The sequence below is a fragment of the Apostichopus japonicus genome, chromosome 16 (assembly GCF_037975245.1).
Source record: "Apostichopus japonicus isolate 1M-3 chromosome 16, ASM3797524v1, whole genome shotgun sequence".
Lineage (NCBI taxonomy): Eukaryota > Metazoa > Echinodermata > Holothuroidea > Aspidochirotida > Stichopodidae > Apostichopus > Apostichopus japonicus.
In genome coordinates this window covers 15,783,849-15,808,842 of record NC_092576.1, presented here as the reverse complement: position 1 = coordinate 15,808,842, position 24,994 = coordinate 15,783,849, and the positions used below count along the sequence as shown (strand labels likewise).

Sequence of the window (24,994 nt, the reverse complement as noted above, 5' to 3'; positions counted from 1 at the left end):
TGTAGTTTTTTACTCACGTCTTAGCATTGCAACGCTAGAACCAGCCAATGAGTCTACCTGCCAGACATCACTTCACAAAATATGCCTTGTCGAACCTTGGAATTTATAGTAAATTGACGTGCAACTTGACTTGAGATGTAATCAAAATTAGGCCAACTATTAATGGATGACAACTGTTGAGGAATCCAATTGTTTTATGCTCTGCATTGTTCTTCTTTTTTCCTTGGTAGATTACTTAATCGAAACAATTTGACAACTCTCCCGGAACAGATATTTCGTAACCTAGTTGGTTTGAAGATGTTGTAAGTAGTACAGTACCAAGCTAAGGAAGATTGAAATTCATAATACAAAGAAAAAGAAAACTTATATGATTTCGAGTAAAGCCTTCTTGTTTTAAGTTGCACAATATTCCATATTATAGTATAAAGATGAAATCCATTAGCTCGACTTATCAACAATCTTAACATATGCCAAGGGGAATTTGTATTTCCGTTGTGCTTAGCTTAAAATTGTGATATTGAAACTTACATTACTATGCAAATAAGAAATTTCTCTGCACTTTCGGTCATTTTTACCTCAGTTGATATATAAATAATTCTGATGGTGTATGTTGTTTAGTACTTCGTGGAATAGTTTTGATATTTAAAGTAACCAGTCGACAACATGTTAGTATTTGTTTTACTTTTATAGACATTTCTATCAAAATAGCCTTCAGTTTCTTCCTGAGAAGCTCTTTGCAAACATGTCTGAGCTGCAATATTTGTAAGTAGTTATTCAATATTTTTACAAAACAAACTGACATGTTTAGTTACGTTATCTTACTTTACAGAGCAAGAAATTTTTACGTTATGATTTCTTCAAATCCTGCAAAACGTGTAGGATAAGTAGTGTCCCATAGGCCTGCATAATTGTTCTTTCTCAAAATGGAATTTTGATACCCTTTTCCACCTATCTATACGTATATGCATTTCTCTATTATATCATCTATATATCTATTATGCTTCATTCAAAAATACTGAAGGTCTTGCATTATAGTGTGATATCAATGAAAGGTTTACAGGAAAACCTCAATTGAGTAGCTACGTAACATCTTAGTATAAATACCAATCTTTGGATTGCAGTACTGTACATGGTGGTCTGCTATCGTTAGTATATGAACCAATGAACAACCTTTGAACAGCCAATATAATAAATTTTATCAATGTAAACACCATGCTCCCTTTGATCTTGGTTCTCCAAGATTAATGTATGTCGTCCAGTTACAGAGTTGTTGACAATCGACAAGTCACAATAATGGGGGTTAAATATGAATGTAAGAGACCGACTTCGGTCAGATTGCGACTTTGATAAGCCAATGAGGCTTTTTCGCGAGTTCCTGCTTGCAGAACGATCTAAAATATATATATATATATATATATATATATATATATATATATATATATATATATATATATATATATATATATATATATATATATATATATATACCGGCCGAAGTAAATGAGTGCCTAGAAAGTTATTGCATTGAAGCTACAAGAACAACATAACCGAATTGAGCGTATAATGCATCAGTAAAAAAATGATAATAATGTTATAGTTAAAACGGGAAATGTGTGTTATAGCGTTAAGGTTGTATTTTATTTAAACAGAATATTTCTACTGAATATCTATAGTTCATGCATGTATCCTTTGTAATACATATGCTTCATTTGCTTTATATATATATGTGTATATATATATATATATATATATATATATATATATATATATATATATACATACATAAACATATATATATATATATACATAAACATATATATATATATATATATATATATATATATATATATATATATATATAGAAAAGCGGAGGTATTTCTTGATCAAAACTAACGTTTTTCAGAAATTATAATAACTAATAAAAAAATGCCCATCATAGGACGAATGAACGATAACTGAAATACACTTGGAGGAAATAGATATGTTTGCTATAATTTGTTATGTTTTGATATATTACCATCTAGTCTAAAGGCACTGTTGTAATCATTGTCACTTTCAAACATGTTTTTATGTTTTGTCTGAGTACTGTTTGTTTTGGGGTAACTTTTCTGTCAGGTTTCTGAATAAAAACAACTTAACGACTCTTCCGGAGAAAATATTTTGGGACCTAATTTCTTTAGAAAAACTGTAAGTTTACCAATACGTTATTAATTTTTCTCTTGTGTTAAGTTTAAAGGTCATTATGAAGGACTATTAACATCTATGTTAAGATGCAACTATCTTAACTTGATCAGAATAAACATAAATCTTTTGTTTAGCTGTAGTTCGACAAATCCATTTCCCAAGCTTGGAGTTTAAGAAACACTGTGTTCTTTGTATCACGTACAGGGTGTACTCCAATTTTGCTTTATGCCATGTTTATGTCATGTTTGCTTTATGCCATGTTTTAATTCAAATGGCATCTAAGCAATGTTGTGTATCAGGTTTTGTACTACTTGGAATATTTTTGAAAACTGTTCCCTCACTACTAGAAAAGAATTTCCCCCCTCATCTTCATCCTGTAAGTTGTGGCTAGTATTAAATCTCGAGAGATACTGCATTTCACCTTCTAATATAGCCTCAGTTTATTTTAAATTATTTTCTATGAACATATTTTCTCCACAGAGTTTTCTATCAAAACAGGCTCCAGTATCTTCCTGAGAATGTTTTTGCTAACCTCTCCAAATTGAATGATTTGTAAGTATACTTTCATTCCATAGAAGGAAAATGGAAAGGTATCACAACTTTTATCTAATCATAGTTAAAAGTAATTAACATTGACTTTCTTTACTTAATACGTGATTAATTGACAACTCATTGACAACGGTTTCCGAATTTTAGTCAATTAACCACAAGAACCAGTTCATGCACTAAAATGTGAAGACACACCCACGTTCGCACATTCACTGAAATGGCTATGAAGATATTTTAAACCTACTGATAGTATTTCAATATAGGGGAAATTCTTAAGAATGGAAAATAGTTGGACTTCGGAGAACTGACAATTAAAAACATGTCTGTATAACTTTTGCGTGATACTTTTACTGTTATATTGCCACTGGTAAGCTTTCTTTGGCTAAATTTGTACGGGTGAAGTATAATGAATGTTTAAGTGCGTCCTAAACTTTCATATTTCATCCATTTTACTCGAACATAATATGTAATTAAAGACGCAAAGAAATTATCGTATGGCTAGTTATTTTACACATTCTAACACAGCAATTATTCTTCTGTCTTTCAGGGACTTATCTTTTAACTATTTGACGGTTTTGCCAGATCAGATATTTGCTGATCTCTCTGCATTAGAAACGCTGTAAGTTTTCAATTGTACTTTTCAGAAGTTAGCCAGGCATCAATAACCTACCCATAGTATAGTCTATGACACATTTTGCGTAGCGTATGATGCGGACAGTTTAGGAATTGTGGAAGAGATATGGCGCTGTTGGTATTATATAAAAGTTGTGAGCTGTCTTTAGCTCTCTCTTAACTGTGTAGAGTATTCTATTTAATATGCAAAACGCATTTTTATGTACGCTGTAAACTGTATCTTAGCTACGTATAATATGTTGTGCAGGCTGCATAGCATATACTATGAAAGTTGTGTGCTGTAGTTTAGCTGACTTTTAGCTGCGTCCCTTATACTATTTCAAATTTCCCAAAACTCAATTAATTCCAAATGGTTGATTCGTTGCAATATTCGAGTTCGATGAATGGCAATGAGTTCAATTCCCAGTTTCATCCAATCAATTATTGCCAAATGCTCTATTATTTTCTAGATATCTCCATGGAAACAGAATCGAGCACCTTCCAAGAATCCTTCTGCCGTCGGAGGGTGGTCATTTGAACATCCGTACTATATACCTAAACAAGAACAACATTACCCACATCAAAAAAGAGGTTTTCAGAGGACTCTGCAATTTAGAAAGTTTGTAAGTGTAACACTCTGCAATGATTTATTTTCCGGTACGAAGATCACATAATATTAAAGGTTTTCGACACTACACTATGTTCCTTCGTCTTTTTGTGTCTCAAAATAGGTTAATCTTTGATAACAAGATCCACACGATCGAACCATTTGCTTTCATTGCTGGACCTCAAAAGTTGTAAGTTATTCAAAATCGTTTTTTTTCGGGGGGGGGGGGTGGAGAAGAGGGGAGGAGAGGGGGAGAGGGGAACCACAATGGCAAAATCATGCTTCTTGTTTTCATATTTTCCTTTTTCTTTTCTGCTATTTAATTACACACTCTGGAGCACCTGGTGAATAGCGCGTGAATTTGATCGACATCTCTTTTCAGTTCGACCAATCAGACTGAAAAAAAGCACAGTCCCAGGTGTGAAACGGTTAATTTCGAGGCCCAGGAACTACGATCATATGGGGTTCCTATAGGACGAGCCTAAAGTTTAATCCATCTAGTGTTAGCCAAATATTTACCTCTTCGGAGTAAGAATAAAATCATACAAGACGTCCGACCATAATTTAGGAAGAGACGAAATTGGGAACACATCGAGCTATGATTATCCTTTATGATATTTGTTTTAGATATAATTTTGTGTCTGTTTAATCATAAATGCAATGGTTTTCGGTTCACACAATTTCTGGATGAGCGGCAGTGTGTATATACAACATTAAAATGAACAAGGTTTTATTTAGACCACCACAGTTATGTTCACAACACATAACACATTTTCGCATTTGGACAAGAGGTATTAATTGTGTATTCCAATAGTGCTCTGCTGCTTTTAAAAAGGTAAAATAAAACGTTTTGTTTGAGTTATTAAGTTTAAAAACAGTGGACAAACATCAAAATTTAGGCATGCACGATCGAATGTTTTTGGTGGCAATTATGGAGCATTCCCTTCAGAGACATATCATTATAATGAATATTTTGCGAACAAGGAAACAGCTAGGAGAAATACCACTTTCCATTTGTTTTCATTTCGCATTTACTTATATTAACATATCAATAACTTATTGGTTGTCATTAAAGGTATTTATTCAACAACGAAATTTCTGAATTGCAAGCAAATACGTTTGGACAAGTACTGAATGAACTGTAAGTATAGCAACATCAAAATGACATCTTCCATTCTCATTTGTACTCAAACGTTGTTACTCGTTATTATTGATCGATCAACGTCAGTGGATAAGAATCAACAAAACACAAATTATGGTCACTCTTCACTGTATATGATGCATGTCACATTGTTGTTTAGGAACGTCATTTTCATTAACTGCAGGCAAGTTAAAGTATGTTGCGTCCTGTTGGTGCTACAACGCGTAGGGTTAAGCACTCTCCATCGACCCCATATTCTGCATATGTGACCAATGTCAGAAAAAAATACATATTTCACTCAGACGTAGACAACTGGAATAAATACAACAGAGAGATGAAAGTTAGATGTAGTCATGTTTATACGCAGGAATTATTTACACCTTATATGTTTCTTGTTTTTCTTTTGCGCTACAGTCATTTGTATGGCAATACCATTCCTAACCTGGATTTGGAATTTGTGTCAAACCACAGCGGAAACCTTACACTGTAAGATATCTACTAACCTACTAAATCTATTGAACAGCACAGTTCCAACGTATCGAATGCGTTTCAAGTCGAATCATTACCAGCTATTTTTACAAATTTGATTCAATTTTACGGAAGAATATAGAATATAAACTCTCTCTTATTGCTACAGTCACCATTTCACTTTTATAAATTTCCGAAAATGTGCATAATATTCCCACCACTGAATATGTGTCGTCCGTATGTCATGAATCGTTTTTATAACAATAATTTATAACAAATTTAAGAACTCAAGTTTAAATAAGAAAATATAATTAATTTGCAGTGATTAACAGAAACTTTTTAAATCAATGGCTTTGCTTTGCGGTATTGTTCATAATATATTTGATGGCTATGCATAATTTCGACGCGCAGAATTCCTAACGTCTAATAATCTGTACTTTTTTCTTAAAGGTACGTTGCCTGCGACAAAATTCAATCCATTGAGGTCCCAACGTTAGAAGGATTTCAAACGAAAGTGTAAGATTTAGAATGTTTACTAATAAATAAAGCTAATTGCGTGACTGATTATATTGTTTGATTGTACATCAGCATGCCCTGTGCGATAGGTTTGGTCCAGTTAAAGGATTTCAATGTTGCTAGGTGGTATTTAATTGAATGAGTTATTTAATGTGAACAGGTTAAGACCTAGTACAACAAATTGTTTAATACTTGTGTTAATAAAACGTTTGAATCAGGGATGTAGCTACCGAAGTAAGTGACGACCGACGAAAAACCTTTACGACTATGTGGACCTATACGCAACTTATTCATGAATAATCGAGTAATGTATTTTCCAGATGGGAAATTGCTTAAAAAAACATGGACATGACTGCAAGTGATGCAGCTCCTGTTGGCGTCTCACCTGGACACAACTGAGACCTACTTCTTGTCTGCCATCCACACCTCCAGCCAATAGCAGTTGTAAAATTACACCATCCCCATCCCACGGTAAAGCCCCCCCCCCCTGTTCCAACTGTATACTAGTTAACATTTAATAAGTAAATTGTAATTCATTATCTCCTTTTTTTTCTCTCCAAAAGTTTATGCCTAAGCCGGGACTTTTCTTTTAACCTCAGTATTACCGACTCAACAGTTGTAAATTCGTTTATGGCATCAGGATTTGAATGCGATTCCGGATACGTGATACCGCACATATGTTCACCATGTAAGCAGGGATTTTACGGCAAAACAACTGGCGGATGTCAACCATGTCCACCAGGTATTAAGCAATGTCATATATATTTAAGATTGATATGGGTGTGATTCAATATCCAGTTGGCGCAGACGTCAACAGGGGGATTGGACCGGTGTACGAGACCGATAATGAACATTGTTATTAACATTGTCATTGAGAGTCACTGCATTAGCAGGATTGCAAAATGTCGCATCAATAATTATTTGGTAAGTTGCGTGCTCCCATGATGCTGATATCGTGACGCAAAATGACGATGTGAACTGTCATTTCACATGATTTATATGCATAGCTTTAAACGCAAACGATTTCACATTCGTAAAACTAGTTGTGGCTTTGACCTAAACAAGCCGATGTACACATTTCAAAAATCAGAGTTACGACAATCGGTAACACATGTTTATTATGATTTAAAATAGAGCAATAACAAAATATGTTATCATCTTGTTGGATTATCTCCGTTATGTACTAGTTTGATGTAGTTAAAATGTTACTCTAGGATGGTAGCTAAATCCGTAAAGGGGGAATGCTGCTACGTTGCACTCAACGAAAAAGTATAGTTTTCCGATCGGAGAGTCTCAAATTTCCCGACAATGCCGTAACTTTCTTAACAAAAACTCGACAGTTAGGGCCATGGACGCTGTTACCACACTATAAACAAAAGAACGATTAAGAATTTCATTTTACTTGTATTTTAATACGAATTCAGTGTCGCAAGCAACTTTATAAGAAATTTTCCAAGTCAATAGTGGTCGAAGCTGAATTCATATCAGCAGTGCAGTACGCCATATTTGAAATTGAAAAGGTTATTAAAAAGAAAAACAGGATTCCATAATGAACAAATGTCTAGTAAAGACGTTGCCACAATCAGTTCTCATTATATTCTAACCAAGACTGTGGTACATTCTACACATAATGACAGAATTTGTAAGAAAATTTGCTTGTCTGTATCTGGTGTGTTAAATGATATGTCAGTTGTGTTATTTACGAACAGAAGAGATGGTAGAACACAAGAAAATGGGTTTTCTATTTTAGAATAAATATGAGTCATCACAGTAATATATCTTCTGTAACAATAATAATGTATGGAAAAAAAAACCTTAGACCAACTAATTTCGATCTCATGTTAGACACACAGTTAGCAAGCTGGCCGTTATAAGGTTGCTCAAAAACACGACATGTACGACGCTGTTCTACCACATTATGTTCCTGCGAAGGTAGAAAAATATCGCGATTCATAAATAGCTTGGATATAGAATGCTTCTTTTGTTTCCCCAGGAGGTTACTATCAAGACGATATCGCCAAAGTTTCAAATATCCCAAACAAAGTGGAATGCAAGAAATGCAATGCGGGAACTTACGTTCCCTTTGGGGAAGGCGTCAGCAGCGATGATTGCATCGTCTGTCCAGAAGGAACGAACAAAACCATACACGCAGGATTCAGAGCCTGCTTCTGTATGGATGGTTATGCCAGGACTGACCGTTTTAATGTGTGTCAGATTTGCGAAAATAATGCTGTGGATTGTTATGGAAAGGACTACAAGACATTAAGAAAGGGGTACTTTTGGAACTGGGAATACCCAGGAGCAAATCTCACTGAGTACAAAAGCTTTGTAGCCAACCTAATGACAGAATCGGCCAATTTCGATCCTTCAACAACGAAATACTCCGGAGACTTACCAAACGTTCATTCTTGTCCGCGAAGCGAAAGCTGCTTAAATAACAAGACTGATATCGAAGGCACATGCGAAACTGGCTACGAGGGATTAATGTGTTCCAAATGTATCAGTAATTATTACATTGTTCTAGGCCAATGCTTGGAATGTCCCGAGTTAGTTTACAGTATCCTTGAAGTCATTGGCATCTTACTACTGGTTATATGTATTTATGTACTACTTGTTTGGCAATACAAAAAACAGAAAAGCAAGGTTCTCCATGGTACAAAGCGAGCTCTTATTGACATGTTTATATCTAGGTTCAAAATAGTTCTTGGATTCTATCAAGTTGTTGGTGAATTTTTCACTTCCCTTCATGAGTTAAATTGGGCAGGAAACTTGTACGTCATTGGTGAATTTGTTGCATACATTGAACTGAATATCTTGCGAATATTCATTCGTCCTAATTGTTTTCTGAAAGATCTGAGGATAAACGCAAAACTTGAATTTATCATCGCAATGACATTCCTGCTTTTAATCATGGTTGTACCTTTTGTAATATACCAAGTAAAGAAATGTTATTATCGCATTAGTTTGCCAGGGACTAAATCAAAGCTTCTAACGTACGTGTTGGCTATCTTGTTTCTGACTTACCCACCGATCTGTACCATCATTTTCCAGCTCTACCCACGCGCTTGCAAACGATTTTGCTGGGATGAACAAAAAAAATACTGTGTTGAAGTTCTTCGATCTGATTTTGCAATTGAATGCAAAACATTACAAATGTATCAAATCTTTGCTTTCGTTGCAACTGTGCTGTATGTGATTGCGTTTCCGTTTTGCCTGTTTTTCTCTTTGTGGAAAAAGCGATCTGAATTATCATATCATGAGCAAACCCTTAGCAGTCCAGTATCACGTGGAGACGATATCACTAATCCGGTCACTAATACTGACGATATCACCCATAGCAGTACTCCCATATGGCTAACTATTCTCTGCGAGAATTACAAAGACAAATATTGGTTTTGGGAAATCCTCGAACTGATCCGGAAGGTTACACAAACCGTTTTGATCACGTTGCTCGGCTGGGAAAACAGAGTGACAGTTCTTCTAACCATCGGTATCTCGGTTCTGTTCTTGATTCTACATGCACGATACTTACCGATGAAGAGCTCATTTGAACAAAAACTTCAGGTAAATATTACGAAATACATTGAATACGTATGTTTCATTAATTACTGTATAAAATCAATAATTGTCACATAGCAGACAAATATCTTGATAACGTTAGAATCGTTAGTCCCCGGTTTTTTAGAAATCCAACAATCTGTTTATTGATTATTTTACCTACTAACTGCTTTTGCATTATTCAGTTATTCATAATATTTCATATAATTTATAATGTTATTAATCCTTCTTATTCTAATGCTAAACAATTCCAGTAAACATATTTGCTTTCGTTCTTCTTCAGATGTTTGCTTTAACAGCGATCCTGATTAATGTTCTGATCGCTGCAATTGATCACGATGAATCCGAAGATGGTCTTACTGTGTTTTTGATACTTTTGAACCTTATTGTAATAGCTATTGTGTTTGGTAAGTGATAATTTAATTTATTGTAACTGAAAAAAATATTAGAATATTGAAACATTAAGGTCCCATCAAAATGGTAAGAAATTCATGTCAATATGGTTAGCGATTTTACACAAAATGAAAAATTGTTGAGTTAATTGATCAACAATTCGAAACAAAATGAAACATTCCTTAAATCTTAAAAATTAGGTTCGCTCATAAGTGTACTGCCAAATTCTCAATATATCAAATGATATCAACTTAACAATTTGCAACAAAATTATATATTGATCGTTTATTATATAAAATATCTCGTAAATTCATCATGTTGTTGCAAAAATGATGAGTTACGCTTGCGTCAGATTTGTTAACTTTATCACTGAATTAACCTCGTTAGCTTTAATATTTGTAACAAAATATCAATTGCAAGGACAATTAGAGTTAGAACTTAACATTTTAATATCACCTTAACGTTTTATACTGGATATATGGGTAGATTGTTTAGAATCTTTAGTTATAAATTTTGAAAAGAAATATATTTATTGTTCCATGAAAATTGTCCTCTGATTCCGGAATGAAAACACTTAGGGCCTCTCCAGTCATTATGGCCTTACTTCCGAAAGTCGAAACAGTTAATGAAGTCAACTTAAATTGAGCTTTAGTGCTACTTGTATGCTCACTTTAGACTATAAATATTGTAAGTTGTTAAAAGTAAGATATACATAGTGAAATTTATACAAAAACGGAACAATATATCACGTTAACCATTTTCTTTCTCTTAAAACACAGGAGAACTGTTGATGAACGTCTTCCATATCCTGGGAAAGCTACAAGTCCACAACAAAGTTATGACTTGTGCAGTTAATGCGCTTCGGAGGGGGAAACGTCTTTTTAAGATCCGACCAAAACAAGTACCGTTGATTGACGATAAATCTAATATCCAGACAGAGGAAAAGTTAAAGTAATTGAAGATTTCGTAACAATTTTTGGTAAATCTTAAAATGTTATTGTTATTTTAATTCAACTGTTTAATAGTTCAACTGGGATAGAAAAAAAAAATAGAAAATATGTTTGTGCTGTTAAGTCCTTGGTCGTAAATTAATGACGATTTTGACGGACAATAATCATGACAGTGATTGTTTTATTTTGTTTTCAAATGTGCATACAAAGGTCACCATATTTACTTCAAAGTTATTGATTGTAATTCCATATATCAAAGCATTAGTAACACAGTCATTTAATTGATTGCGAATATCGATGACTTGTCTAAAATAATGTGAACATTGTAAAATATTTACTTCATTTTGCTGATTCAATGTAAATAATTACTTATTTTAATCACGTGGATTATTAATCATTCTATACTTCTTTCTGAAAGCATGAAAAGTTACTAGCTAAATTCGAGTGAAAAATGCCTTGAATTATATTGAGACAATTGTTAATTATTTACTAAGTGTGTCAAATACTCAGTTTATTTTAACCAGACGTTTCATCTCACTTCAATCATAACGTGTTGCTTAATGGTATGTAAATTTAAATGTGATAAACAGCACAGGCTAAGGGTAACGTTGCACGAATTACTCTTAGTCTCTATTTACAACTTTAATTCTAACTTTAATTATTCACATTTTGAATAACAATTATGTTAAATGATGAACAACCAGACATAGGTTTCTTTATATCCTAGTGCGACATATATGTATATATATATATATATATATATATTTATATATATATATATATATATATATATATATATATATATATATATATATATATATATATATATATATATATATATATATATATATATATATATATATATATATATATATATATATATATATATATATATATATAAAGCAAATATGTTGTTTTAAACTTATACCAGCGTTAAGGCCTTTGCAGAAAATAGCCATCTACACACGCAAAGAGAATTTTCAATAAAACGTTGACATTTTATAATTTAATGCAATTGAGTTTTTGATAATACATGCGTCATATATATAATACTAATAACCGGACAAGCTACTCGGGTCAACATACCATATTTTTCAAAAATCGTCTTCTCTTACAGATTCAATCTAGGGACTCTGCTATAAAACTCACTCAAATCAGCGGCTGCGGTGGTTTCTTTTAGATTTCATGAAGTCCTTGGAAGTGTTTCCCAGACTTTTAGATACGAGTTGTTGTTCATTATTAACATGTCTACTCTGACTTATTCTTCACGAAACAATGACATCTTTGAAGATAATGCTATGTAGGGATTCCAGCTATGATTAAATTACAAAAGTATATTCCCACAACAGTATCTTCACACATATCTTGGTTCAAAACAAAATCTGCACCATCATCACATCTCATAATCATTTACTTAGTAAGAAACGACCATAAAAAGTCTTAATTCATTGAACGTGAGAATTAGATATACGCCATGAATTCCAGATATTAAACAATATCCTTCTTATGAAAAGAAAAATGTCACTGTTCGGCATTCGATTGAGAATAAATGGAGCAAAACGGTTCCTGGCTGCATATGTTGGTTTGCTGTAGATCATTCGTTAAACTTGTTTTTCTACAGGTACTATTAAAGCTTTCTTGCTATACTATCTCTGTATAACACTCATTAAAATTGACGAGCTACTTTATCGGCTACACATGTACGTGAGCAAACCTTATAGTTAACAAAGTTATTCTTGACAGGTCGAAAGGGAAGAGTGAAATGACACTCCCAGATCATTATAATCGGCCTAAGTTATGATACTATTATTGAAACTACAGGGGACCAATCAAAACAATGGCAGCCATCTATGAACAACATTTAAATCGACAAATTTACAAAACATTGCAGACATTATTGTTGAAATGATAAAGTAAAATTGAAATAAGAAGTTTGAAGTTACTCTGATATATGACCAGTGTCGGTTGCCTTTGGCCTACTACATGCTATAAACTACTCCAATTTAATCCATGAATATGACTTTTGAGAGATAACTTAAAAACTTGAACTCCAACTTGAAATCCAATCTTGCCTAATTTCTCAAGACGTGAAAATGATGCGAAATAATTAATATAATAATAAATTATGGAAATGTTAATAATTTCAGTGGTTTAACAAGGAAAGTGATATATATATATATATATATATATATATATATATATATATATATATATATATATATATATAAGGTATCAACTTCTCTTTTACATGATGTTGAGGATGTACATCAATTAACCTATGGGAGGGCGTTGTGGTCAAGTGGTAAGGCAGTGGACTTGTGATCTAAGGATTACAGGTTCGAGCCCTGGCCAGATCATTGCGTTGTGTCCTTGGGCAAGGCGCTTTATCTCCATTGCCTCTCTTCACCTAGGTGTATAAATGGGGACCTGCGAGGTAACTTGTAAATATAGTTGCGTGCGCCGGTTTGTGGCTGCACCCTATGGGAAGTCCCCCGGGGGACACGTGGTTGTGGTGCACTGTGGTGCCCTAGGAGAGATTGATCGAATTGTGCACACTTTGGTGTGTGGGTGTGACAAGTTACCAATGACCAGGGGTTAAGTTGTAAAGTCGTGTGAGGAGGCATTAGCCTCATACAAGACTGTAAACCTTCAACTTTAACTTTAACCTTCCAAGAGAAAGATGAAACCCTTTAAAGATGCGTTAATCGGTAGCAATAAACCCTTTGGGCAGAATACATAGCTTAATTCATTCGGCAATACTGAATTGGGGAAAAACAGTAAAAGAAATCCAAATGCAGACCAAGACTCACAGCCTCGGCAAGTTACGACAATTCCTCGCAAACTGGGCCGTATCTCGCAACCTGCGAACTGGGCTGAACTATTGTATCTCGCAACCTGCGATCTGGGCTGTATATGGCGACTTGTGAATTGGGCTATATCTGGCGAATCATGCGAGCTGTACTGTACATCTCAAGGTCGTTGCGACTTAAACCAGAAAGCCAGTAAAATTCTTGGAGAGTCTGAAAAAAACATTCACAAAAAAGGAAGATGGTCGATCCCCCTTCGGCCCCAGGTTACTTTTCAGTAATAGTTGTATATCAAACTTATCCAAATACTGAATTGAGTTCTCAGTTAGAATAACGGCCTCAGGTTACTTTTCAGTACTTGTATGTCAATCTTTCCCAAATACTGAATTGAATTCTGAGTTAGAATAATGTGTCAGCCTTATAACTTTTTTGGTAACACCACAAGTGATGCTGACAAGACTTTAGTATTATCTATGGTCTCGAAAGACTAACAAATCTTTTAACGTTGGTTAAATTCACCTCACTGACATGGTCAATCAAACATTGGCAGGTAATGTATACTAACGGATTATTTCATAGCATTTACAAATTGGACAACAAATGTAAAGCACTACCAAGTAAAATGGATGGGATGGTTCCAAAATTGCGTCACCTATACCAGTCACCAGGCAGAACCAGGAAACACAATTACAGATCCTTGATAGACAAACTGACGATTCCTCACCTAGTACCACTTTTATCAAAATCACACATAAAACAGTACACACGTGGGCTATATTAAAGTGAACGATTGAACTTAGCGCTAAAGGACTGTACTTTCATAACTTAATGTGGTCTTCTCACTGACAATAACAACAATCGTTCCCTTTCCTTTTAAAATGCAGCTCGATTAGCTGAGCGCGGTGTGACACCCCCCCCCCCCCCCTTTTAGAGTTTTTGATGTCGGCCGAAGCGCGTGCACACAAGAGGCGGGTTCTTTATGTTTTGAAATACTGTCTGCACTAGGCGCTGGGAAACGCGGTGCGTTACCTTTGATCTTATAAATAAAGGTTATAACTTACAAACCAACGATCGACGCAAGAGCGCAAATACATTTGGAACCCTGAAGCCTGAGACGGGGAAATCGAAGTAACAAAGTTACATAGCCCGAGCTGCAGTACAAACAAATAACAACTTAACTATACGAAATCTGCTACACTTTTAGGCCAAATTTATATATTTAATATTAATAATAATTAATAATATACGGTCGTATATAATAGCACAGTTATCTGTCTCATCTCACTGGATATCGGCAGGTTATTTCAAATTGCTGGGTCAGATTTGAAACTGCTTGATATTGTTATTGCTCATCTGTTAGATAGTCAGATTTGCCTAGTGTCCTTGATGCTATTTTCAGGCTGCTTAGCGTTAGACCCTACATATTTTAATAAACTGAGGTGCTTGATTATATATTCTACTAAAGGAGAGGAGCATTATCGTTTCGTCCTTGACACTTGTTAAAATTTAATTGTTTTCGTATTGCCTCTTGTGTTGCGTCTCAGAAGAACTGAGTGTGCTAGATTCGGTACTAACCACGATTCTGGCAAGGAAATATGCAATAGCGCCACCGAAATTCTTTTGCAGCTCCATATAAATAGAGAAAGATCTGTGATATCGAAGTGAAACATCTCGCATCTGGATTACGCGCTGTCTGATTGTTGACAAAATAACATATCAGATAATTCCTGGAAAATATGTACACCCTGCGGTGATCTAGTTATGTAAGCATTTTCTTCGTTGATATTTCAATAGTTCTTCACTTTGTTGTATTTGCCGGGTCAGAGTGACACTTCGGCTTATTAACGTATAGGCCTATTACCAAGTTAGTATTAAGATCATTACTCACCGTGCTTCAATAAGTCCTAAGGGCTTGTCGCGTTGTGTTGCTATGTTAATGAGCTCATTAGAATAACTTGTTAGGATGCATAGCCTAGGCTAGGCCGTCGTCTCTAAATTCGGTGTTCAAAATCTGGAGAGTTGAAGCAGACTATACAATATAGAGCATATTCTCAGCGCTCACGTTGACGGATGTGTTAATATTCTGGCCTGGCTAACCTAACCAGGTGGACAATAGCCTATTTTATTTAAGTCAAGATTAGGCTAGCCCATAAATTTGATGCTAGGCCTAGCCTACACAGGCTATAGTAGGCCTATAATAACTAAATAGACAGTGTAACCAACTTTGTGCTTATTGTTATGATGTGCAGAGGGGCTACAAAAGTTGGTGGTACAGTACTGTAGGCTAAGCCCTAGGAAACATAAATAAACATTACCATCACATTCTAGTTCACAGTGAGAACTATTTTTGTGGTTTACAGAAAATTAAACATTTATTTGGTCACTAGGAATTTCCATTTTGCCACCAATCTTTGGCCTAAAAGTGAACTAAAAGCAGTATATGTTAGTGCCTCAGTTAGATTAACTTTGGCAATAAAGAGTAAGAATACTTTTACAAATCTTGTGTATAACAAAGCACCATGAATATTTAGCAAAACACTATTAAAATCCTAGGATAGTTTAAGGCCAACTTTGATTGTAGTGAGCTAGGCCTAAATTATTAAAACTAGTGTTCTAGTTACCCTGTCAAGTAAGAACTTCATCTCCCATAACTGAAGATTTTACGTATAATATTTGCAAAGGAATTCAAAGACCTGTTAACAGTTTCTCATTTGGGATATTTTGTTCCCTACATTTGGCTGAAGCCCCTAATGGAAACGTGCCCTGCATATCGCAGGAGTCATGACACTAGATCTATGCTAGGGGGTGAGCCCAGAGCATGTTTTGTTTTACTTATGAAATCATTGTCTTAATGGGCATTATTTATGCCCATCAAGGGCATAAATGGGGATCTTCAGCTATGTACCATGTTTTAGTCATGATATTTTAATTAGTCAAGTCTTCAAACTGCAAAGTGAAGTACAGAAACCCTGACTAATACTAAAAAGATAAGTTAATTATTATTCATAAATAGGTTTGTCTGGGTTTTTCTTCATCCACCCTGGTTGTAAATTGGACCACCATACAGTATGCTAATATCATTGCTTGATTCTAAACTTGGCCAATAGCAGATGGACATGTTCATAAAAATAATATTAATATTATGGTGGATCGAAAGTGAAATCGAAGTTTTATTGCTAGGACTCAAGTTTTTTGTGTAACTAGTTTGAACATAACAGTAGGTGGTATTTTGATACACGTGGAAAATCTTGGATATTCAGTTTGATACAGTACAGTATGTTTTGAAGAATTTGTTTGAGGAAGGTTTGAGCTTGCAAGTTCAAATGGCGAAAGTCTTTGAAACGGTTTCAGTCCAGGACACTCAGCATGCATGTGGCATTATTCTAACTGGGAGTTGGCAGTGTGCTACAAGCCACAAGTAATTTAACTGCAAAAGTTTTAACAAAAGTACAGTTACGGATGACTTGGGAATTACGTTCGTAATTTAACCGACGCTGTGAGATCTGGTTGAAATCAGTTGTTGGTTGAAAGTGTGCGGAACACTATTTGTCTGAAGTACTGTACTGTTGAAAACGTGGTCATGTGACAAAGGTCGAGTCAGGGTCGTGGTCAGTCGTCTGGCTTAAGAAGTGATTGAACAGTCCTTAAGTTGTACAATACAGTAGATTGAATGGTACCCAGATGTCAAACTGTACATACTGTACGTACAGTAGGCGCATTAGTTACTGTGTCAATTCTGTTGTTCTTCTCCCATCTACCTACCGTAATCTACTGGTATTGGTATTGGAGGGTACTCTTCCACCATATCTGTCGTCTGTTTTGTGTACTTACCAACCACCACGCGTTCTTTGTAGGACTCTTCCGAAAAACTGCTCAAAATTCTCCGGGCTGACCTTAAGTCTGCCCATGAATGTTCTTTTTAAATTTGCTGCGCCGGCTCTTTGGTATTTACGTCCAAAAGGCCTAAGTTGTAACATTCCTACGTTTTCTCATTTTAAAAGCAATTTGAAGACACATCTCTTCCGTCAAGCTTTTCCCGATTCATAGATTTCTTTCGTGTGTGTCTTTTTGTCTTTGTGCGTTCTGAGTTCTTCGGAAGATTTTGCACCTACATATTAAGTACCATTTATTATTGTTAAATTACTGACAATTTTAATTTAAACTTTTGTACAAAAGATGGATATTGTACAGTACTTATTGAAAGTATATTTTCTGGAGAAAACAACAGCCGATTAACGAGTGGCCTAAGGTTATGTTTTGGAAATATTTTACTGTGAATATTGTCTTATTTGAAAAGAGGAATTTATATCACATCATTCAAAGGATGTATGTGGACTTGTTATGATGGGTTAACTTCTTATGGGCTAAAATAAGGAAATTTTGATGATCGTAGCACCCCACGTCATATTTTGCACATATATACTGTACTATATATTTAATAAGTTTCCCATTATTATCGAAACTGCAAATGTGTTCGTATCTTGGAAACAAAATCAGCTTTTCCAAAAAATGAGATTTATCACACACAACAAATGTACTGAATATGGGACAGATTGGCTACTGTAGGTGTCCGTACAGTAGTACTTTAATCAAAGTTGCAAGCCTCTAGGGTAAACAAAAGCCATTTTATGTCAGCTTTAGTGGTCTTCTATAAGTAATATTGGTGTTACTGTATCAGGAGGGTCTTGGCCTCCCCAATAATCCTCCCACCTTGACCAAAACCCCAGACTGTCGGTTACAGTACCTCATCTCTCACCCCTGGGGGACCTCCCTACCCCCGCAAAGAAAGAAATCCATGATTTGCACCATTGTACCATGGAATTGACACACAATCCTATAGATCATGCCACAGTAATTGTCTTTTCTTCAGGACCTGTGATACATAATATACAGTAGGTAGCATTGCTAGCTCTACAACAGTCTTGCAACAATCAACCGTATTCATTAACATTCTTTGTACGAAGCATCGGATTAAATTAAACCTCAGATAAAATCATTTTGGTTTTAGACTGTTTGCGTACTGTACATGAATGTATGTAGAGAGACTGACATTAGAACATAGATCTGGAGATATCATTTTTTTTTTAGATTATAGTCAAGTGGCACTTCAATACATGTACCAGCACTTAAAAAAAAACTCTTGCTTACTGTACATGTTATCAAGCCCAATCATTAGTTCATGTTACATCATGGAAACCACAATGCATTTTTGCATTTTGGTTTTCAGATGATAGTCAAATGGCACTTTAATTACAAACACTTGAAAAACTGCATTTTTGCATTCTGGGTTTTCAGATTATAGTCAAGTGGCACGTTAATGTACCAGCACTTGAAAAAAAAACTCTTGCTTACATGTTATCAAGCCCAATAATTAGTTGCCCCTGAGGTTAAGATGCCCTTAATCACTTATGCACACAGTGTATAATACATCTCATCATAATGAATGATTGCATCTGCATTGTAGCATATACTGTATGCTTTATAGACACTGCAATTTATCTATAATAATCCTTCACCAGTCAATTAATTAGATCTCTAGTACTGCATGATCGCACACTGCTGTGCACTCAGTGTACAGTATGCCTGTACTGTAGTTGTCAGGGTCACTCCGTACAAAATCAACGAAGTTTCAGAAAATGTTGACCGTTCACCTCTTGGATGTGCGATGTGGGATTTTGCATCGTTTCTAGAGATATTAGTGAGCCCGGAAGGGTCTGCAAAAATGTGAGCGTCCTAGGCCTTGTACTGTACCTCTTTGAGGTACAGCTGTTTAAAGTTGAGGTGCCACGCTCACTATTAGTCTCTGTACATATAGTGTACTGTATACAGTATATATATGTAGTTTTGCGTATATGTAAATGCAAATAGAATGTACGATGCTACATTAAAACAGTTCACTCTCATGTATACTGTACTGGACATAAGATCCTGGTCCTGCATACAAGTCTGTGTCACAATTCTCTATGTACAGTATGCTGTACAGGACAGTACATACATGTATACATATTAGACACTTATATAGCGCTGCTAAATCGAGATCGTAGTGCTTGACAACTTAGCCTTGGTCATTGGTAACTTGTCACACCTACACACAAAGTGTGCACAATTCAATCAATCTCTCCTGGGGCACCACAGTGCACCACAGCCATGTGTCCCCAGGGGGACTTCCCATAGGGTGCAGCCACAAACCAACGCACGCAACTATATTTACAAGACACCTCGCAAGTCCCCATTTATACAGCTGGGTGAAGAGAGGCAATGGAGATTAAGTGCATGTATACAGGTGTACAGTATCTTCAGTAATACTCCCGAGGCAGTACAATCCAACTTCTTTCACCAGTTTTGTTACAAACCATATTTTTATTTTTTTTGGGGAGGGGGGAGAGGGGGCTTTTCCCCTTTATTCATGAATATGCATGGTTCAGAACTGACTGTCCTTGTTTAATTAGTACAGTCGTCAGGAGTTACTACTTCTAACTACAGTACTGGTTTACTGTATGTACAGTACAGTAGTAAAACAAAAAATGATTTAAAAAAGAAAAAAAAGATTCCAAATATTTCAAATTTTGTAGTCCTGTATTAAGTTCTACCATAATTACAATGTGGGTAGGTATGTACAAGTGAGGAGGGATGGGTGTGTGGACTTTACTGTACACTATACACTATTTAAATTACAGTTCACAGCTTAACTGTAATTGGTACAATTTATGTTACCTTTTACCTTGCTAACATTTGATGTTCATAGATCTATATGAACTGGAACTTACTGTAGTACAGCCAGTACAGTATGAGTTCCTACTTAAAGATAAATACTGCTATATTAGTAACCACAAGATATGAGTGGGATGGTGGGGGGGGGGGGGGGCAGGGGGGTTGTTCTGTAATTGTCAAAAACTCAAAGGAATGCTGACATTCTGTACAGTATGTCACATGCCTACAATGTTGTGTACATGTGGGGAGGATGTTGTGCACACTGTTATACTGTACAATACAGTACTCATGTACTGGTATCAATTCAAATTTAGTTCCCTTGTGTACACATGTATATAACTTGAACATGTGACTACTGTATATTGCAGAACTTCAGTACACTACAGTCGCAACTCATAATTTTACTACATACTGTTAAGTACTGTCCTGTACTGTATGTTTACCAAACTGATCATATTACAGTTAACAACAACCATAATATTATCCATATGCAGTACAGTACATCATAAAGTGTGATAATCATCTCCATTAGATTGCCTTGTTAGCTGCTTTATCTGTGTTACTAGTACTGGAATTTTAATGGCACTGTTACACTGGTATTACATATGTAAACTATCATCATGAATCATAAACTGCATAATATCTAGTTGTTCCTTTGTCTGTTATAATCATCTCCATTAGAAGGCCTTGTTAGCTTTATCTGTAGTACTACTGGAATTCTGATGGCACTGTTTCACATGTAGTCTATCGTCATGAATCGTCATAAACCGCATAGTATCTACTATCTAGTAGTTCCTTTGTCTGTTATTTCATCTCCATTAGATGGCTTTGTTAGCTTCATCTGTGGTACTACTGGAATTTTAATGGCACTGTTTCACTGGTATCATATATGTTATCTATCATCATGAAATATACCGCATAGAATCTAGTTGTTCCATTGTCTGTTATAATCATCTCCATTAGAAGGCCTTGTTAGCATTATCTGTGGTACTACTGGAATTTTCATGGCACTGTTACACTGGTATTACTGTATATGTAGTCTATCATCATTAACCGCATGTAGCATCTACACGTAGAACTTTGTTCCATTGTCTGTGATTAATCACAATTGATTATTAATGTTGACCTATCATATTAACCACACAGCACATTGATTGATAAAGTGATGTACGTACAGTAAGCAAATCATAGATGGCGAGTCACCAGACAAGAATTCAAGTATATACATGTTGTTGTTATTTAGTGTTGTGCAAGCGCAGTCCTGATTGGTCAGTTTGTGGTTTGATACCCTCATAATAGAAGAGTTTAAAGTATATATACATGTACTCTGTACAATGCAGTAGAATGGGTTTTGCAAATATGCAATCCTGTGATGTGTCACTGTATATCATAACCTATGGGGTTTTTTTTGGGGGGGGCATCATGGGGGCAGGTGGGGGGAGAGGAATAGAGGTAGTAGAAAGAGGGTAATTACTGTAGATGCCTGGATATAACTAAATAATTAATTGAACATACTGTATTGAACATACTGTAACTTGAAAAAACAACTCTTCAATCAATGTATTATTCCTGTGATGTCTTATGGGGCAGAGAAATGGAAAACTACTGTACCAAGAGGTTAGAAAAGAAGCTGAGAGTGACAGAGAGAGAGCAATGGAAAGAATTATGAGGGGTGTAACAAGAAAGGATAAAATCAGAAACCTGAACTTGAGAAACAGTACAGGCGTTTTGGATATGAAGTCATAAGTCAAAGATAAGTGGAGATGGGCAAGGCATTTAGCTAGATGTCAGGATAAGAGATGGACACATAAATTGACAGATTGGACACCAAGGGGTAATGTTAAAAGGCAGAGGTAGGCAGAGTAGGAGATGGATGGATGACATAAGAGAATATGGTGGGGTCACTTGGAAGAGAACAGCTCAGGACAGAGTTAAATGGAAAATTGGTGAAGAGGCCTTCCGCCTGCAGTGGAGCGAAATAGGCTAGATAAGATAAGATGTAAGACAGTATCTAATGATTAGTTGTAATCCTTCGGTTGGGGTTTTGAAGATAACATTAGTTGCCAAGTACAGTAGGAACGGTAGCGCACATATGTCGACAATTAACTGTAAATAAAACTACTAATTTGTGATCCTTTTAACTTATTATATTAACTATATATGCAGACCTGGAATTCATGTACAGTAAGTTTTAGTCATTTGCTGAAATCCTAGATAAACTGTGCTTATCTACTGGCTCAGATCAAGTTTCCCCTGACATAATTCCTGGGTTACAACACACATCGACTATGTATGTCAGGTAAATGTACTCAACAAGGCTTATAATTGGGAAAGATCAATATTTGCTGAGCTTAATTAATAAGAAGCAGTAACACAGGGCCTACAGTATGTTAATGTAGGTATAGAAATGGTAGAACTATGTTTTGTTTTATGTGGTAGTTGTTACCCTACTAATCAGGTGTTTATGTACATGTGTACAGTAATGTCCACTAGTAGAGACATGCAATTTCCCTTATTTTCTACTGGCATAAATTAAGCCATTAAAATACTGTAGCCTGAATTTCAAGGCGAGCTACTGTATTAAGAAGAGAGCCAATGCAGGAGCCTGGATAACTTTAAGGAACTTCTCTGATTACAAATTGTCAAATTGTAAAGTTCTTTGAGTCGAAATTAGCTGTTATCATTTATGCTACAGATATATGATACAGTACCCTCCCTCTCCCCCCTCCTCCTACCCTTCCCCTCCCCTCCTCCTACCCTTCCCTCTCTCCTCCTCCTACTCTTCCCCTCCCCTCCTCAAACCCTTCCCTCTCCTCTACCCTCCCCATACCCTTTCCACTCTCCTCTTCGTACCCTTACTTCTTCCTCGTATCCTTATTCCTTCCTTGTACCCTTCACCCTCCCCTCATATGCTTCCCTTAAAAGAACATGTAGACAAAACCAATTGCAATTTGTTTCTGCTTTCTTTTGTCTGTACAAGCATGGTGTGGGATCGATAAACACAACATTAATATCACAGTTTTTCACACTGTGTTTGACCTTTCAAAAATGCTAAACCCATTGTCTTCCCCCATCCTCCAACCGCCCCTCCCCTCCTTCCTCAACTTAACCATAGTGTGCTCATTTTAATTGTATTAAGGTATTGCACTCCAATTTGTCGGGTATTAAAATTGCACCGGATTGTGAAGACGTGACTGGTACAGTTTTATATGTTCTGTACTCAACTTGACACAGTTTTTTCTTTACCCCGCTACAGAAGCTCTATGATAAACTATACCGTATGTTATGTATGTTTTTTTTATGTATCTAACCTGGTTAAGTTTACTGGCACTACCATCCCTCAGTACATTGTGTGTCGCTCCCCCCGAGTGACTAATATCCAGCCCGACGTTTTAATCGTTCCGCAGACTTGTCTGTTTACATGAAATTAACAAGTTTTTTACCCGCGGTGCACTCATCTCAACTACGGTACAAACAGTGCATCGATTCCCTGTGACCAAGCAGCAGACGACACAGCCCGCAGCAATGATCAGCTCTCCATCTTGCATTGGATAACCTACATACGGCGACTACTATGGCTATATATACTGTATGTATATATTTAATCATCATCAAACCCTCGGTGACTACTGTATATATCACCATCAAACCCTTTACAATTTAAACATCAGAAGTTAATAGTACAGTGCATCTATGGGTTCATATGCCCTGTCTGCTACAGTAGTAATGGTTTACATGCTGAATCAAGCTCTGTTTTGTCATTTATTTTCTATAGTCCCGTTATTTTGTGCCTTTAATAATAAAATGTGTTATGATTCAGGATATATGTCGTAGACTGTACAGGGATTTCAAAGTACCTACAGTACTGTATTGCACAGGTAGTTAGTTTAATTGTGCAGAAACAGCCCTGAAGTGTGTGAGATAATCTGGGTAATCAGCAAATTTAAATTGTGAGTGTGGTTGCTTGAAGATATTTTTCTTCAAGATATTTAAGTCTCTCTTGACTACATGAACAATACACCAGTACATGTAAGTTTACAAATTTATGTGAGGTACAAGTACAGTGAGACTGGCCATTTATTATCATATAGTTTGTTTGATAACTTTATCTTAAAATTTGGAGAGAAAAACGTGATCTACACAGTGACGATCAATTAACGCTGTCTTCATACTTTAATGAAGTCTTATGGGAAATTAGGAGATATTTTTCTTTATATAAAAATATTAATTGCTTGGTGATCTTTACATGGCATAAATTTAGGGTGGACATAGCTGAAGAAACTAGCTAGCAAGCGATGTTATCTCTCACAGACAAAAACGGTGAACAGCTAGAACTGGTGTGCTCCTCCATTACCTGTCTCAGCTTTACAATTGCACTTTAGCATCTACAGTACGACTTCATAATGTGTTACACTCACCTTTTACATTCACTCAGAAACGGTGCTCATGTGCTCATGTCATGTTATTTACAAAGTACAGTCAAAGACTACTGTATGTA

The 24,994-nt window shown here is 35.7% G+C and overlaps 2 protein-coding genes across 16 annotated transcripts in view; both read left to right on the top strand.

Annotated features, from left to right (window-relative positions):
* Positions 1-11,704, top strand: part of LOC139982960 (uncharacterized) — a 499,934-nt gene extending 488,230 nt beyond the window's left edge. For 12 of the 14 annotated variants that reach the window (XM_071996192.1, XM_071996190.1, XM_071996189.1 and 9 more), the window contains 14 exons: positions 231-302; positions 691-762; positions 2,116-2,187; positions 2,665-2,736; positions 3,281-3,352; positions 3,816-3,968; positions 4,077-4,142; positions 5,028-5,093; positions 5,508-5,579; positions 6,012-6,077; positions 6,641-6,819; positions 8,071-9,641; positions 9,919-10,042; positions 10,808-11,677. In XM_071996192.1, coding sequence (XP_071852293.1) covers positions 231-302; positions 691-762; positions 2,116-2,187; positions 2,665-2,736; positions 3,281-3,352; positions 3,816-3,968; positions 4,077-4,142; positions 5,028-5,093; positions 5,508-5,579; positions 6,012-6,077; positions 6,641-6,819; positions 8,071-9,641; positions 9,919-10,042; positions 10,808-10,983 — 2,833 coding nt within the window. In that variant the 3' untranslated portion in view covers positions 10,984-11,677. The other 2 variants (XM_071996195.1, XR_011798446.1) reach the window with 2 other exon arrangements.
* Positions 11,705-15,389: 3,685 nt separating this feature from the next.
* Positions 15,390-24,994, top strand: part of LOC139982420 (kinesin-II 95 kDa subunit-like) — a 31,254-nt gene continuing 21,649 nt past the window's right edge. Inside the window, exon 1 of one of the 2 annotated variants that reach the window (XM_071995258.1) lies at positions 15,390-15,548. The gene's annotated coding sequence lies outside the window, so the exon portion shown is untranslated. Of the gene's footprint in view, positions 15,549-15,674; positions 15,891-24,994 lie in introns of those variants that run through there. The other variant, XM_071995260.1, reaches the window with a different exon arrangement.